Raw genomic sequence first — 18,319 nt, 5'->3', positions numbered from 1 at the left:
GTAAAAATACTTTGGCAAATAAACTATGAACCATACAAATGTAGCAAATGTTTTGCAATATACAAATAATGAATAAGGTACATAAGATAATGGGTAAAATGTAAAATATATTTTAAATTTTGGGGTTTGAAAATCGATCTAATTTAACAAAAAACATTCAATATCTACTAATAGTGATGTATTATTATTTGCATTCACAAAATGTATATGTATATTTTGCAAGTATCAATGTTCGAAATATTATATTTGCAAATAATACACAATATCATAGAAAAAAAGGCGTCAGCGATGGCTATGAAATAAAGATTGCTGTCATTTTATATGTAAAATTATTCTAAAATTTTTGATTTTCTTGGGATTTAGGTTCGGGAAAAACGCTGATTAAGTTTTCATTTGTTTTTTCATCATTTTTTTTTTGGTTTAAAAAAAACGTTGGTTAAAAAAACATCATAACCTTTAACAGTGTTCTGTCATATGAAAAAAATAGTGTCGAATATAATCCAAAAAATTACATATAAAATATTCACAGCACACGCCACATAATGTTTACTGCAATTAATAAACTAATATAAACTTGTCAAAAGATGACGACGTATTTTTTAAAAGTATTATTCACACTAAAACTACCTACATTGACTATTGAGTACGATTTCAGTCACAGTAAGTAGTAAACATTGAGTGTTGTTTGTTAAATTAGATCGATTTTCAAACCCTAAAATTTAAAACATATTTTACATTTTACCCACTACCTTATGTACCTATTCATTATTTGTATATTGTAAAACATTTGCTGCATTTGTATGGTTCATAGTTTATTTACGAAAGTATTTATTACTATAAATAGGTATATTATTAACTGTATATTATGTATATTTCATGTAAACTATATCATTTTTAAAATACAAACAAAAATACGAGGAATTATTATGTTTTCCATGTATTCTACAACATATTTATTAATCCGTAGTATTTAACTAGCGTGACGTCATAAATCTCGCTCCGAGGCTGTTCTATTAGAGACGGCATTGCGTCAGCATGGCCGCAAGTTGCTAACCTAGTAAAATTAACACTAGAAAAGCCCGCGGGAACTGTCAAATTCAAATTTATTCGTTTCACAGGCTATATAAGCAAATAAATTATGCTTGTCCAAGCGTTTTCCCGAAAGACTAACCGTTTTTTAAATAACAAATATTGTAATATTTGAGTGGCGTTTTCGCCCTCTTGGAATTTGAGATTCGAGAAACCCCTCCTTATCGAACCTCTTTTTCGAAACACCCTGTATACATTTTTAAAAAATCTTAAAATATGTAAAAAACAAAATAAAATATACGTGTTTAAGCGTTTTTTCGGAAACTTAACCGTTTTTTAAATAAAAAATATTGTAATATTTGAGGGGTGGTTTCACCTCACCCTCTTGGAACTGGAATTTCAAAAAATCCCTTCTTATCGAAGCTCTACACCCTAGAATCAACCTGTATGCCAAAATTGAGCTTCTTACGCTGAGTGGTTTGAGCAGGATCGTGATTAATCAGTATGTCAGTTACTTAAGGATTTTATACAGGGTGTCCCAGAAATAAGTGCAGATATTTTAATTGGTAGTATACTTCAACCCCAGAAACACGCCTATGAGGTTTTTTCGCGAAAAAAAAATTTTGAAAATTCGAAATTTTTGGAAAAATTTTTTCGAAATTTTTTTAGTTTTTTGTTAAAAGACATAGGTATTAAATTAAATTTACAAGAAAGAAAATCCAGAAAAGATCCAGTGGTTCTCAAAATTTTAGCAAAAAATCTTATTTGAAACTTATTTGAAAAACGATAAAGAGAAAATATGTTTCTTTTATCGAGATCTACCACCCCTTAAAATATTTGCACTTATTTCTGGGACACCCTGTATATTAGTATAGATTATTCGTCGGCTTTATGACGAAAAGGCGTATCTCGATTTTTAGCGATTTTGAGATATCAACGTCATGACATGCCCAATGGGTCATATTTTAACATAGCGAATTTGCGCATCTCAATATTGTACCTTTTTCATTTTATATTAGGTTAAAAATTTGCCCCATCTCAAATAGTACAATTCTTCGATATGACGAAGAGACGTATGTTGAGATAGGGCTCTTTGTTATATCAATTATTGTTATACCAATTGTTATACTACAAGAAAGATGGAATTTGAGATAGGTCCTTTTGTTTTAAGTTATGAAAATGCATGCGAGAGAAAATCACACCATTCTACCTGATTATTTTCTGACGGTTGCTTGGGACAAAATAAAACTTCTATCATGGCAGCAGCTTTCTTTTACAGCGTGATTTTAGAGTCTATTTTTTTGCCAAAAACCATTGTTAGAATGCGCTAGACTCTGCACATAGCTGTATCGGGTATGCAAAAGATTGTCCGAGAATAAATGGCCGAATAAAAGGAAAATTTTGATCGAAAGCAAAACAACGAAACGAAAATTGCCCTAATGGAAAATTTCCAGAAATCATAATTTCTCTAAGAACATTTTAGCGAACCAAAAACTTGCCCGAAAAATACAATAATTTTCATCTCATTATCATTGTCAGCCTATTGGCATTGCCATCCCTACCAATTTTTGGAAAATTTTATTTATTTTGCCTATCACCATCCAGCATAAACACGTAGAATGAAAGTCGAAAATGTTATCATTGAACAGGGAAAACAGAAACTGTTACTCCACAGTTATTTGTATAAAAAAACGAATGAAGAAACATGTTTTGTTTTTGTTTAGTTTGGTTTTTATTATATGAACCGTGAGTTTAAATACCCTGTATTAATGCCCTCAATTAACTAAAAAATGACTAAAAATATATTAGTTAAAAAATGCATTTTTGTATAAAAAACAATATTATTAAAATAAGCTAGATAAGAGTATTTTAATTGATTATTGTCTTTGCTTCTGGCATGAAAATTGTCTTTGTTTTCAGTTGATCTAATCCAACGCGAATAAAAGTATTTAAAAATATTTGTTTCTGATTTTTTGGCGATTTTCAGATTTTTTCTTGTATATATGAGGGGTGGAGTATCAAAACTCGTCTTATCCATTTTTGGTAATTTTGAGTAAAAGTATCTATAGTCTAGTATTGGCAGCCCTGCACAATATTCAGCATCATTTTTGTGGCATAACTCATTCTATCCTGTATAATTTACATGTTAAAGTCGTGCATTTGTTCCAAAACTAATCTTATCCACGCGTATATTGGTAGCAAAACTTGTCATATCATGCATGTGACGATTTGCCCAATTATCTTCATTTTAATAGTGCTTTCTTTAGTCATTGATGCAATTTCAGGCAAAGCACGATATATTTTATAAACGTTTAGTGTTAAACGATATATTTTTCAATAGTTTCTTAAGCAAAATGAACAATGAAACGGTCGTGTTACATGAAGGAAAGGGCAGGCGGAAAAATAGAAATAAAAGCTGGAGTAAAGAAAAAGCCAAGGTTGAGAGGTATGTATAAGTTAATGTGTCTGAGATAATTAGAGGCCTTTTTAATATAACATTCATACCTAAATTTTTATAATAGTAACTGATTAATGATGAGTATTATATCGAATGTATTAGAACCGGTATATTTATTTAGTGTTAAATTCATTTTTAAAGTGATATAATCATGAAATTAATAATAATTGATAAGAAATAGACCAGATCGAATCCTAATAACCAGAGAAAAGACTATTTTGTTCCAGAGTATTATTATTTTGTGAAATCTTAACATTACTTTAACGGCTATTACTATTAGAAAATTTGGTCTTGATTGGTTTACTTTTATATTTTTAGGAGAAAATCAAAAGGTCTACCAAAAAAGATTAGAAAAAGACCTTAAAAGGAAGGATACCATAATTGATCCCCAGGAGTATATAAACATATTTTCTAAATACGGAAAAGTAAAAATACTTGGTAAAGACGTGCCTGTTTTTGATTTTAAAACATGTGTAGCTGAAAATATTAAAGCACCTGGTCAGTTACATTTCCAGTTTGCGCCAGCAAAAAGATTAAAATTGATAAAAGATAAAAACACTATTTTACTTAAAGGGGAAACAACATACAAAAGTGATTTAGGTGTCTTTAAACCATTCCTCAAAAAAGGAAAAAATTTCCATTTTAAGCCTGAATTGCTTCCACTGAAGGTCCTGGTAAAAAAGGAGAAACTAGAAGATGTCAATAAACTTCTCAAACAGCATTTTGGACCAAATTGGATGGAGCTTAGTGAATTGGACTTCTACAAGAACCTTCTTTCCAGACCAGACAAAGACGAGATTCAAGAAGAAATGGAAGAAATTCAGGATATTCCAACAGAATTAAGTGATGAATTGACCGTATGATTTAACCAACTTTAATTTGTTTAAGATACTGTCTAATAATTTGTTAATAACACGTTTCTTTCAATAAATAGTATGTTCAATAAAACATTTACATTTAGAATTAACCCACTTTATTATTAAAAAAGTAGTTGGTCCTGTATATATCTTATTTCCAAAACTCTCTTTATCCCGTCTTTTTTGTTCCATAACTGCTCTAATTCATTAATTTGCAACAAAAATGTTCTTATCCAATTTTATTTTTTTAGTAAAAAGTGCAATTATGCATAAATTTATTTTTCCTTTTGTAAAATATCTATGTAATGCTTAAATTAGCAAATGACAAAGTATTGTTAATAAATATTGACTAATTAAGTTGCTGTTCGTTTTTTGCGATTATTGAAAATTAACGAATTTGGATAAAACTAGTTTTGGAACTCAGCCCCTCATATGTATTGTATTTTCTTGTAAGTATTCCATAATGTGAATATTGTATCATTTTTTTTTCTTATGAAGAACACTTTACCGTCATTTTTAAATTTATTTTACATGGGCGTATGTATACTATTCGTTCGGAAATAAATTTATTATTATTATAACAAAAAGGCCTATCTCTATTAAACAACTAAAAATAAATTATTTATTAGAATTTACGCTAAATTTATCTTGAGAACGTTTCCTCAATGTCTCCGTTTAAGTGTTAATACAAAAACACTATTAAAAAATTAAAGACTTTACATTTATTGGCCAAATAAAGTAAGTGATTTTCTTTAAATTGCTCTCCTGAAAAATAGCAAAAATCGAGATAGGCCTTTTCGTCATAAAGCCGACGAGGAATGTAATCGATGTTCATTTCCAAGCCAACTGGACGCCGTTTTTTCGATCATACGGTATTATTAAACTGATATAAAGTGTCAAATTCAACGAGTGTAACCATATTTTCTCGATATACAGGATGAATCTTAAATAAGTGCAAATATTTTGAGGGCTGGTAGATGTCAATTATAATAATTACTTACAGGGTATTACTTTTAGATCTATTTATATTATTTGCAACATTTCAAAATGTTTAAAAAAAAATTGTGAACGTTTGAAAAAAATAGCAGTAAAAATCCCAGTAAAAATTACTTTTTGTGCCTCGCATGTAATGTCATCAAAAGTACAGCCTCCCCACAGAAAGTAATATTTTTAATCTTAATAAAACAATATAAAATTATTCAGAAATTGTTTAGATCAGCAAAATATTTTTTTTTCCATAGCAACTTTTAAAATTGCCTTATATCTATCAAAAATAGTAGATAAAATAGTACTTTAACCGCAAGGGTAGATTAAATGATACTTTAACAGCGAGGATAGGTTAATAACTATAGCTTCTCGCACGTTTTTGTATTTCTTTTCATAAGTTATTCGGGATTTAAATGGAAGTAGTTTGGATATGGCGTTTGTCGCCTCAGCCTCAATATCTATTGGTAATTTACTTATTTCGTTTTGAGCCATTTCTGGCTCCAATTCAATCAGCAATCGACACGAAAGAGAATTAAAAAATATTGACTCAAAACTGACAATCTACTCGTAATAAATTCCTTGAAATAATAATTTCTGAATATTTTTTAAAACGTAACTCGCTGTGAAAAAAAATATTGTTTTATACACGACGATAAAATTGCATTATCGTAAAAATGAGGAAGACCTCTAATGACTTTAATTAAAAATCTAGAATTTTAATAGAAACCTATTTCAGGTAGCCTTATTTCAACTGGCCGACGTGACCTTGATGGTGTCAGTCTACAACCGCAAAGGCATGACCAAGAAGAAGGAGATGGTGGGCTGGTTCAGTTTGGGCCTGAACTCCAGCGGCGCAGAAGAACTGGCCCACTGGATGGACATGAAGGAGTTCCAACAGGAGCAGATCTGTCGCTGGCACATCCTGGTGCAGTCATAGCGACAGAATTACCTCATTTTTTTGGTTTGAACAGGGAAATGAATCAAATATTGCATTGGTGTGTGTTTTTTTACCGGAGGTATAACCTCAAAGGACATTGAAAAAATATCAATTGCTTGAGAATCTCAAGAGAAAAGAAAAGCGTAATGTTCTAGTTTGATAGTTTTCTAAGATTTTCTACTTTAGTGTTTGTATTTTTTTATTGAATCTTGTTGATTATGTTAAATATACTCTTTTATGTGTTGCCTGTATTTTTCAGGTGTTTTTTAAATTTTATTATTCTTTAAAAAAAAAATGTTAAAGCTAGATCTATTTTTATGTAAGACATAAATACGACTTTGGCTATATTTATACAGTATGTCCGCGGATAAAGAACCACAAAACATACTTAGTTTAATGCTACGGAAAAGGTGATACTAGTTATCACAAAATAGGTTGATTCCTATTTTGTGCGAAAGGGTGATGGTTAAACAACAACAAAAAATATGACGTTAATCAAAATAAATAATAATAACCATCTACAGTATGTCCCTGGACTCTCTTTACAAGAGGAAAACCTATTGGCATTTTGAGAAAAATGCATTCTTTTTTTAAAAAAAAAAGGTTTTAGATTTTTAGGATTTTTTTTAGGAAAAATTTAATTCTAAGTTCATGTTTTTTTTTAATTTTAAACGGTATGGAAATTTTAGTCTAAGAGCTAGCAACGTATTCGAGAAAGTATTTTAAGACGTCTGGTTCTTTGATATGTCTTTTACTGCTCTCTGGAACAGCATGCGGCCCGTCTGGCTGCCGATACCCGTTGCGTTCACTACTGCGCATCGGAAGAAGATCCTATATTTTTTATTAATTTAGTCCTATAAATTCTAGTATTGAATATAAATCGAACGTGTCTCCATAGCGCAGTGCGTAGAGTTTCCGACCATGAACCGATGATCAGAGTTCGAATCCGCGTCAGGGCAAAGACTTTTTTATTTTATTTTCGTTTATATTCTGATAGTAAAGTATTAAATAATTCTGGTGATTAAAAAAAACAAATATTTAATACTTTACTATCAGAATATAAACGAAAATAAAATAAAAAGTCTTTGCCCTGACCCGGATTCGAACTCTGAATCATCGGTTCGAGGTCGGAAACTCTACGCACTGCGCTATGGAGACATGTTCGATTTATATTCAATACTAGAATTTAAAGGACTAATAAATATATAGGATCTTCTTTCAATGCGCAGTAGGGAACGCAACGTTTACCGGCAGCCAGACGGGCCGCATGCTGTTCTAGAGAGCATAGTAAAAGATATATCAAAGAGCCAGACGTCTTAAAATACTTGTTTTCCGACGTTGCTAGCTCTCGTACTATTTGGAAAAGTATAAACGTTATTAGTTATTTTAGAACAAGCAAAATTTTTATGAAAAATGCATTTTTCTCATAATGTCAATAATAAAAAAGTTTTTTTCTTGTAAAGATAATCCGGGGACGTGCTGTATAAAAGAATAAAAACAAAATTACCACCACAGGAAACATTTTGATTTTTAGGAAAAAATATATATTTTATATTTTAGAATATTTTTAAACTATTTTTTTTTAATTTGGTACTCTTACACAGATTTTAATGCCAAAGCGAATGGCGATAGTGTAAAATTCCGTAAAATGTCCTCATTAGGGTAGAGATTACTGCTGGTGAATCCTTACTGCGGGCTTGTCCTTAAGATACAGTAATTTCAACAAATGACAATTAAAGCTAGGATTTTTTAGGACTTATTACTTTTTTATGTAAAAAGGGTGCTCCTCGAGCTCGTTTAGATCGAAATGGTGAATGATTTTGAAGATATTTGCGTTTAAAATTTATAATATATTATATTTTATAATGAATTCAAGAGATTTGCATTATACATAAAATTAGATCTAGTTTCAATAATCATTGCTAAATATCTCGTATATGAAAAAAAAAATATATAAAAACATTACCAGCCATGATAAAAAATTACTTAAAAGTTACTTAAAAGTTACTTAAGAAATGGTGAAAAAAGTAAAATGAAATTTAACTTTCTCTGAAGAGCTGATTTAAAAATATGTATTCAATAAAAGTTTAAAAGAGTATTAATAATTCTAAAAAAAATATATTTTATAAGCGATGCATACTATTCAACTTATTACATTTCTTGATTATATTATTGATCAGTCTCTCGATAATAATTGATCACCATTACATCACAATTTTTTACTATAAAAGCTAATCTACATAGATTAAAATAGCTAAACATGTTTGTTAACCTGAGCAGAAAGTATAATTAAAACGCCATAAAAAATATTTAAATATATTACGAATATCTATTGAAAACGAGAGCTTATTTACAAATTGAAATTATTGAATTTTTTTGATAATACAAAGATTTTATTTATATATAAATTATTTACTCAAATATTGCACAGACACGTACCAAGTGATCAAATGAAAACGTCACAGAAGAAATAACATTTCGTTTTGTGCTTTGTTTTGGTAAAAATCCACCAAAAAAGGAAAAAAATTCAAAGTTTTAGAACCGTATTAAAAATTTAATGGAATTACTTACTAACATTCATCTGTCACTGACTATGTCAGCGATGTACATAGTAAATCTTAAAATGAAATGTAATTTCTATGTATACTGGGACGCAATTTGATCAAGTTTTTTTAATTTTCTTTTTTTTCTCTTGCGGGAAACTTTTGCTCTATAAAATATAAATAATAAGAATTTTTCAAATTTTTCATGCTCCGGAGCTGACTTATTTTAAATCTAAATAGCAACTATAATTTTTTGAATTAACTTTTCTAAAAACTTCTTCAAAATATAAATATTATATGCCAAATAAAAATAATACAAACTATTGATATTGAACTGTAACAAAAAGTAATATATATGCACAAAATACATTTTAACAAAATTTATTAGATTATAAAAATAAAAATTATTTATTAAATCAATATATATTTGATATTTCTGTTAATAGAATTAACACAAAAGAATCTTATGTATCTAATTTATCTATATACACTGTTATTACTTATCATATATTTTAAGGAAAGAGTATAATCTACTAGTACGAGATCTAGCAACGTCGGAAAAACAAGTATTTTAAGACGTATGGCTCTTTGATATATCTTTTACTATGCTCTCTAGAACAGCATGCGGCCCGTCTGGCTGCCGGTAAACGTTGCGTTCCCTACTGCGCATTGAAAGAAGACCCTATATTTTTATTAGTCCTTTAAATTCTAGTATTGAATATAAATCGAACATGTCTCCATAGCGCAGTGCGTAGAGTTTCCGACCACGAACCGATGATTCAGAGTTCGAATCCGGGTCAGGCCAAAGACTTTTTTATTTTATTTTCGTTTATATTCTGATAGTAAAGTAACAAATAATTCTGGTAAATAAAAAAAAACAAATATTTAATACTTTACTATCAGAATATAAACGAAAATAAAATAAAAAAGTCTTTGACCTGACCCAGATTCGAACTCTGAATCATCGGTTCGTGGTCGGAAACTCTACGCACTGCGCTATGGAGACACGTTCGATTTATATTCAATACTAGAATTTATAGGACTAAATTAATAAAAAAATATAGGATCTTCTTCCGCTGCGCAGCAGTGAATGCAACGGGTATCGGCAGCCAGACGGGCCGCATGCTGTTCCAGAGAGCATAGTAAAAGATATATCAAAGAGCCAGACGTCTTAAAATACTTTCTCGAAAACGTTGCTAGCTCTTAGACTATACCGACATATAAAAAATAGATTAACCAAATGCGTAGATGTTTGACTCAACATATACAAACAAAATATAAACAAACTCTTTGTTTATTTACAATTTGGATTGGCCACAAACTTCAAGGCTATAACTTAAGGTAAATAAACAAGTGTGGTGTTGTCAAACTGAATTTTGAAAACCGAAAACTAACGTATGCCTTATCTAGGCATCCTGGTTACTTTATCTGCGTGGTCTGTATTTTGATGCATGCGACAGAGATAAATATAAATGACCGGTTGACAGACAGAGTGTGTAGAAACAAATCATTTAGTGTCTACTACTGAAATGAAGATAATATATCGATCTAAGCTAAATATAATCTATTACAGCTGTAGTAAAATGGGTATTTAATTGTAAAAAATAAAGTTCCAGCCCTAGATGCAAAATTTTTCATAAGCGCCGACTAGTGCGGTTTTAAATTCTGATGCAAAATCCGGCAATACTGCATAGAAGAAATGTATCAACCCAACTTTTATCTCTTTTTAATACATTTAATTTTCCATTAAGCTGTCTACATCACTTGCATACAGTTTAAAATCCATTTTCCATTTTTTAATTCTGAGTATGTTATAATGAATTATTGATACAGAAGTCAATAAACATTATACAGGGTGTTGAAAAAAACATGTGCGTTACGTAAAAATAAGATTTATTTTTCATACCAACATAGGTCCGGTTCTGCTTTGTTTCGTAACTACATGGTGTTAGTCTTAATATTTTTCTGATTTTTTATAATTTTCTTCCAAGTACTTTTAGCGTTTCGAATGAAATTTTGATGGCAAAAGTATCTATAAATGCGACATATTTTAAAGATAATAAGAATGGAACGTGCATATTGGTTGTCACTGAAATATTTTTCTAAAAAAAGCATGTACGCCACTGACTTTTTTTCTGTTGTTAGCAAAATAGTGTAAGCAATTTAATGCCGATTAAAAATTGTCTTTTGATATTTTGTTGATTAACATTAACTTGCGAAAGTTTTAAATAAGTACTCAATGATTCCTCATCAAAAAATATGAAAAAAAGATCCTATAAACATAGGTATGGAAGTACATAGTTTATTTAGAGTTACAGGATGTTAAAACTTTTTAAAATTAGTTTTTTTGTAATTATCTTAAATACCATTATTTTTTTATTTCAAATTGCTATATTATTGGACTAATAGGAATAATTTTTAATAATAAATTAGGTAAAAAAATTTATTTATTAATTTTATTTTTATTTTAATTTTATTAATTGTGATTAATAAAATCGTTTATCTCATCAAGGAGGCCGAACTGGACAACATATTATCAAGAGATAATGTTTTTTAATAAAAAAAAAACACTAAATCACCACAATATACCAAAACACTTTTACTTACATTGGACGCGTGTTTCAGCAGATGATATATATCTGATGATATAGCATCATCAGCAGATGATTAAAACTTTCAGAGCCTTATCATCTATCCTCTGAGACACCCTGTAGCTACGAAACAAAAGCAGAATCGGACCTATGTCACAAATTACCTATAACAGATGCGAAAGAAAGCGACTGCATCGGAAACCGTTCGGCAAACCCGACACGCCTATTGAGTGGTGTAAATACACCAGTCGTTTAGTACGGAAACCCATGCTGTGTCGTATTCGCTTGCTGGAGTGACATAGTGCGTGGTTATATGTTTCTTTTTAAAAACGCATGTAGGATTTTTGTTGAACTTTTGAACTGTTATTTCTAAGTTTTGGTAATTTGTATATCTTATTTAAAATGGGATACAAATGTGTTTTAATTTTAAATAAGGAAAAATAAGATATTTATAGTATAAAAAATTAATTTATTTAACAAAATTTAATTAACAATGTGACAAAATAGTTACCTTTCTATTGGTTCTATCGGACTTTTTTCGACTATATAAATCTTTATTTGTAAACTTTAATACATCAAATATTTTCAATCTAATAAATCATTTAATGATGTAAATAAGAGGAAATTTCTCACATGGTTGGTCAAATTCTATAGTTTTCATTATATCAAACAGCCTCTGAATGTTTTCTTCAGTGCAAAACTCATCAAAATTTAATATAAATAATTTTTCCAGCCAGAGTAAATAAAATGAACAAATTTTTCCACTTTCATGATCAAAGGCTTTTAAATGGGTAAATAATTTCGAGTTATCGAGAGATTCGGATTCTTTTGCAAATTTTAGACAAATATCACATTGATGTATTTGAAGACCCTTTTTAATGATGTAGTCAAACATAATTAAAGGCATTTTGAGTTGAAAACATTTCTCAGAGGCTGTTTGATATAATGAAAACTATAAAATTTGACCACCTATGTGAGAAATTTCCTTTTATTTACATCATTAAATGATTTATTAGATTGAAAATATTTGATGTATTAAAGTTTACAAATAAAGATTTATATAGTCGAAAAAAGTCCGATAGAACCAATAGAAAGGTAACTATTTTGTCACATTGTTAATTAAATTTTGTTAAATAAATTAATTTTTTATACTATAAATAAGAGGAAATTTCTCACATGGGTGGTCAAATTCTATAGTTTTCATTATATCAAACAGCCTCTGAGAGATGTTTTCAACTCAAAATGCCTTTAATTATGTTTGACTACATCATTAAAAAGGGTCTTCAAATACATCAATGTGATATTTGTCTAAAATTTGCAAAATAATCCGAATCTCTGGATAACTCGAAATTATTTACCCATTTAAAAGCCTTTGATCATGAAAGTGGAAAAATTTGTTCATTTTATTTACAGGCTGGAAAAATTATTTATATTATATTTTGATGAGTTTTGCACTGAAGAAAACATTCAGAGGCTGTTTGATATAATGAAAACTATAGAATTTGACCAACCATGTGAGAAATTTCCTCTTATTTACATCATTAAATTATTTATTAGATTGAAAATATTTGATGTATTAAAGTTTACAAATAAAGATTTATATAGTCGAAAAAAGTCCGATAGAACCAATAGAAAGGTAACTATTTTGTCACATTGTTAATTAAATTTTGTTAAATAAATTAATTTTTTATACTATAAATAAGAGGAAATTTCTCACATGGGTGGTCAAATTCTATAGTTTTCATTATATCAAACAGCCTCTGAGAGATGTTTTCAACTCAAAATGCCTTTAATTATGTTTGACTACATCATTAAAAAGGGTCTTCAAATACATCAATGTGATATTTGTCTAAAATTTGCAAAATAATCCGAATCTCTGGATAACTCGAAATTATTTACCCATTTAAAAGCCTTTGATCATGAAAGTGGAAAAATTTGTTCATTTTATTTACAGGCTGGAAAAATTATTTATATTATATTTTGATGAGTTTTGCACTGAAGAAAACATTCAGAGGCTGTTTGATATAATGAAAACTATAGAATTTGACCAACCATGTGAGAAATTTCCTCTTATTTACATCATTAAATTATTTATTAGATTGAAAATATTTTATGTATTAAAGTTTACAAATAAAGATTTATATAGTCGAAAAAAGTCCTAATCTCCTACGAACTGATATAATATGACGAGTAATCTATTAAATTACTGTGAGATTATATGCCTCGATAACATATTGGTGCAGATTATTTTCACCCAAACAAATAATAACCCAAACTATACATTGATGCGGATTGTCTGAATGAACTCTTTCTAAAGGTCACAGAAACCTGAACGCGGAATTCGGTGTTCTTTCGCATCTGTTATAGTTAATTTGTGCCTATGTTGATATGAAAAATAAGTCTTATTTTTACGTGAGGAATCTCTCCACGAAAGATGACACATCTTTTTTGAAAGACACTGTATATTAATAGATAAATTTTATTCTCAATAAATCGTTAAATAAAAAAGTATAATAATCATAATACACAATGTTCGTTAATAAAATTATTTTAGTAAACAATTGGCAACCCCTAGCATGTTTTCTCTTTACATCTGGTTTGTATATCTTGGGTACATTATTTTACACAGTAGGGTTAGTCTATTTATATGATTTGTCTGAGCGTATATCGAACGACTAACGGCCAAAAATTATATTATTACAAAAAAAATATTTGCACGTTATCAACTGAGAATATTTTATAAACAAACTATAGATGTATTTGAACGAATCATATTGGAAAATGGTGTTATTGGAAAGGCGTGATATATATTTTACTATGTGTTAACTTGGTATCCTATAGAAATATAATCTGTGTTATCTTGAACTTTTTAAGATTCTTCTAAATGTTTATATGGAAATAATCGCACAATTAACTATATATGTATACAGGATGGGTCAAATTTTAGAGGGAAAGTTCTAATAAGAGAATGATATTATGTATTGAATACATTTTTTTATCATCATCATTTCCAGGTTTTTCAACCATTTATTTTCACCACGTATTTAGATAGTCTTAAGGGCATCTTTTTGGGATATTTTGACTTATTATTCTCCTTATTAAGGTTTACCAACTGAAATTTCGTTCATCCTGTATACCTTTAACTTTTTTAGGTGTTTAGGTAAGCAAACTGAATGTTCGCTGTTTATTAATATAATACGAACAAATGAAAAAATATTTGTATATTAGTAGTTAGACAAAAGAAAACATTTTTATGACTAGATACTTTTTTAATATTACTCTTTTTTATCGTATATATTATTATTATATGGCAGGTAGGTATATAAATCTTAAAAATAATTATTATATACATTCACCGAAAAATTCAAATTTCTAGCATTTTTAGCTTGTAGGGGCAGATGATATTTTTGTTATTTTTTAGAATAATTGATATCAAGGAACAATATTTTATGTCGATACTATTTTTTCTTCTTTTTAATTAAAAAACTTGCGTTTTTTTAATAACAAACAAACTATTTTGTATGGGTTCTAGATAATAAATAAATAAAAATTAAAGAAAGGCGACAGGGTGCATAAAGTTTGGTATCGACTGAGCATTTGATAGTATTTAAGAAAAAAATATCATTGGGCAGAAATAGAGTTAAGATATAGTTGGAACAGAAAGAGAATGTTAGTAGATTTCAGTCATAATCATCGAATATTTTTTTTTTATTATTCATTATTTTTTGAATAACTGGTATTATACAGGGTTCGTCTAAAACCGTCGGAAAGAAAATGAGTTAAGTTAAACAATTGTTTTTCTGTATAAATTGACATACATCTTGTTTTAATTTATACCGGGTGCGTCTCAAAAGTGGCTCACCCCTATAACTTTTTTATTTTTTCAGATAAAAAATTGAGATTTGGTATGTTAGTACATGACATAAATTAGAATTGATTGACGAATTCAATTGTCTTCGGTCACTTCCTGTTTCACCGGAAATGACTACAACTTTTGATTTTTAAATGGCATCCATGGTATTTTTTTTACTTTATTCAATATAACATGACACTCTGAATAGAATGACATATCATATGTCAACTTTTGACATTTTCGCATATGATTTATTTGAAATTGCAACATGTGATTCATAACGACAATTTGACTCGAAATACCAAGTGTGTGGTACCAAATTATTAGTAAAAAAAATATTTTTCCAAATATGCCAATTAGCCACCATCATTCCATTTGAAAAAATTGAGATATGATTAAAAATACGATTTGGGCATCTTTTATTCGACCAGGACAAAACACTAGACGACCAAACCAAACATTAGACGATCAAATCTATTTTCAAGGTTCCTAGATTAAAAATTATTGTTTTTAACACAGCCATGGCACTCTACGATTGAAATTTAAAATTCAATTTTGTATTAAGCGAAAATGTCAATAAAGTTGACATAATATGATACGTCATTATATTCAGAGTCATATTCTATCGAGGGAGCCATTTAAAAATCAAAGGTAGTCATTTCCGGTGAAACAGAAAGTGGCCGAAAACAATTGAATACGTCAATCAATCCTAGTTTATGTCATATACTAACATACCAAATATCGTTTTTTATCTGAAAAAATAAAAAAAGTTCTAGGGGTGAGCAACTTTTGAGACGCACCTGGTATATGATAGACATGCATGATTTTTGTATAACCTCTATACTCTTTCATATTAATCTAAATTATACAATCATTATAAAACAGAAAAATAAAATTGTACTTTTTACGTAATATAAAAATCGGCGAATCAGATATTGACATATTATGACAAATTTTGGTATAGTGTTTACCGTTTCTTACTTAAAACTAGCAATATTTCAATTCTTAGACAACTTAGAATTGATCTATATACCATAAAATATCAAAACCAAAAATTGTATTTTTTAGACCATATAAAAAATCGGCGCATCATATGTTAATGTGTTGTGACAAATTTTGGTAAATGTATTATTTACTGTTTCTTACAAATATTACATAACTAATATATGCCTAACGTAGAAATATTTGAACACGTAAACAACCTTTTACATCTTTTTAATACTTATTTAAATGCTGTAATAAAAACTTATAAATAGAATTCGATTAATTTTAAAATTGGAAGACCCAATATCATTTTGGCGAGACACACTCTATATTTATCTGTACCGGATGTACAACACAGTTTTTATTATAAAAATTATACAAAAAAGTAAAAATAACAATGAACAAATTAAGACAAGGAATAATTCAAATATTTTAAGAGAGTAAGAGAGATTTATTTTCAAGTCCAGATAAAATACCTAAATTATATTTAATAGACGACACCCTGTATATACCATTACGAGATTTTATATATTTAATTATTTATAATATAAAAAGATATAATTTTTTAACCATAGGTATCATTTTTTTTTATTTTAACCGTTTAGTTCTAAAATTGAATATTATTTTTTAATAAAAAAACATCATTTAATTATCTATTTCATAGTCAGTGGTGGATCCATTTGATATTAACACAAAGTGATAGGTGTCTAAATTTAGAAAAAAAGATATCCAAAATTTCTTAGGAATTCCAAACCTTTAAAGATATAAAAATATGTTTCTTATAACAGGGTAGCACATCTCATTCGTCTCGGTTGAATATACGAAAGCGGAAAGATGTAGAAACAATTTTTTTATGGGTATATGTGCGGAGGCAATGTGCATAATTTGAAGAAAATTAATTTGCTGTAATCGGCTCTTTTTTAGAAAATCCAATATATCTACAAATCATCGTAAAAAATTAGTTTTTCTTGATAAAATAAATATTTATTAAACTAGCCTAGGTAAATAAAATAAAATTAAACTGTTATAAATTTAAAATAATGTCCATAAAATAATCTTGATTTTGCAAATTACGAATACTACTAACTGTCTGAAAACTGTCATGACAACCCTCGTTGACGACTGAATTTTTATGGGTTTTCTTTTTTGTAAATCTAATCTGCTACCTCTGTTGCCATATTACCAAGGTGTTATGTTTTTTAACTAAAAATTTAAAAATTCAAAACTAATTGTAACACGCTTATTTTACAGTTTAAATAAAAAACAAACTACTAGATACTTACCTATATCCTTGTTTATATATTCTTAAAGTTGTTCAACCGACTAGACAAAATGTGCTGCCAACTGGAGGACAAATCGTGAACCTTTCGGGGCGGAGTCAAAAATATCGATTATTTTCGTTATTTTCCTCAGAGTAATGTAATAATATAGCCCGGATTTCTGCGAACTTTAATAACGATCAGCTGATTAAGAAATTTAAACAAAACTTTTATTTTATTGTAAATTGTGGATTATTTTTGCCTGTTATATTAAGAATTCTAAACCGTATTAACAAAGAAATTATTATTTCGATATGTTGGTACATTATTTATAATTTATGATAATACTAATTGCTGTTAATTAATATTTAAAAAAAAAAGTTACATACCTATTTTAATTTGATTTAATGCAGGTTTATAAAAGAATTATTTCATTCTTAGATTATTTTATTCTAAATTGAGTGCTTTACGAATTTTACGATATTTTTTTTTGAAAACATAAAACTTTTTACATTTTTGATGCCAACTAATTGGCATGGGAATTAGCCAAGAAAGAAAAGAATTGGCTATAACTTGTAATTTTTCGAAAAAAAAAACATATTATAGGTACCTATATCGCTGAAAAGCTTAAAGAATGGCGTTTTTTATTAAGCCATGGCCAACTAGGATTTCCATTAAAAAAAAACATAATGTTTGTGTCATATGTCAAAAATGACAGGCTTTAGAAAAAAAAAACAGAAAACACAAACTCATTAGCTATGTGATTATCTACAACTTTTATCTGAAAACTTTTTGTCTAAAATACCATATGATCGAATAAA

The 18,319-nt window shown here is 28.5% G+C and overlaps 1 protein-coding gene across 1 annotated transcript in view; it reads left to right on the top strand.

Moving 5' to 3' along the window:
• Nucleotides 1-6,827, top strand: part of LOC115876510 (synaptotagmin-16) — an 85,752-nt gene extending 78,925 nt beyond the window's left edge. Inside the window, exon 9 of the mRNA XM_030892311.1 lies at nucleotides 6,068-6,827. Coding sequence (XP_030748171.1) covers nucleotides 6,068-6,268 — 201 coding nt within the window. The 3' untranslated portion in view covers nucleotides 6,269-6,827. The remainder of the gene's footprint in view (nucleotides 1-6,067) is intronic.
• Nucleotides 6,828-18,319: the final 11,492 nt, after the last annotated feature.

Source organism: Sitophilus oryzae, unplaced genomic scaffold, assembly GCF_002938485.1.
Source record: "Sitophilus oryzae breed Bouriz unplaced genomic scaffold, Soryzae_2.0 scaffold_1436_pilon_pilon, whole genome shotgun sequence".
In the NCBI taxonomy this organism is placed as follows: domain Eukaryota; kingdom Metazoa; phylum Arthropoda; class Insecta; order Coleoptera; family Curculionidae; genus Sitophilus; species Sitophilus oryzae.
The sequence above is the reverse complement of the archived record's forward strand: the minus strand, read 5'-3'. Positions and strand labels throughout refer to the sequence as shown.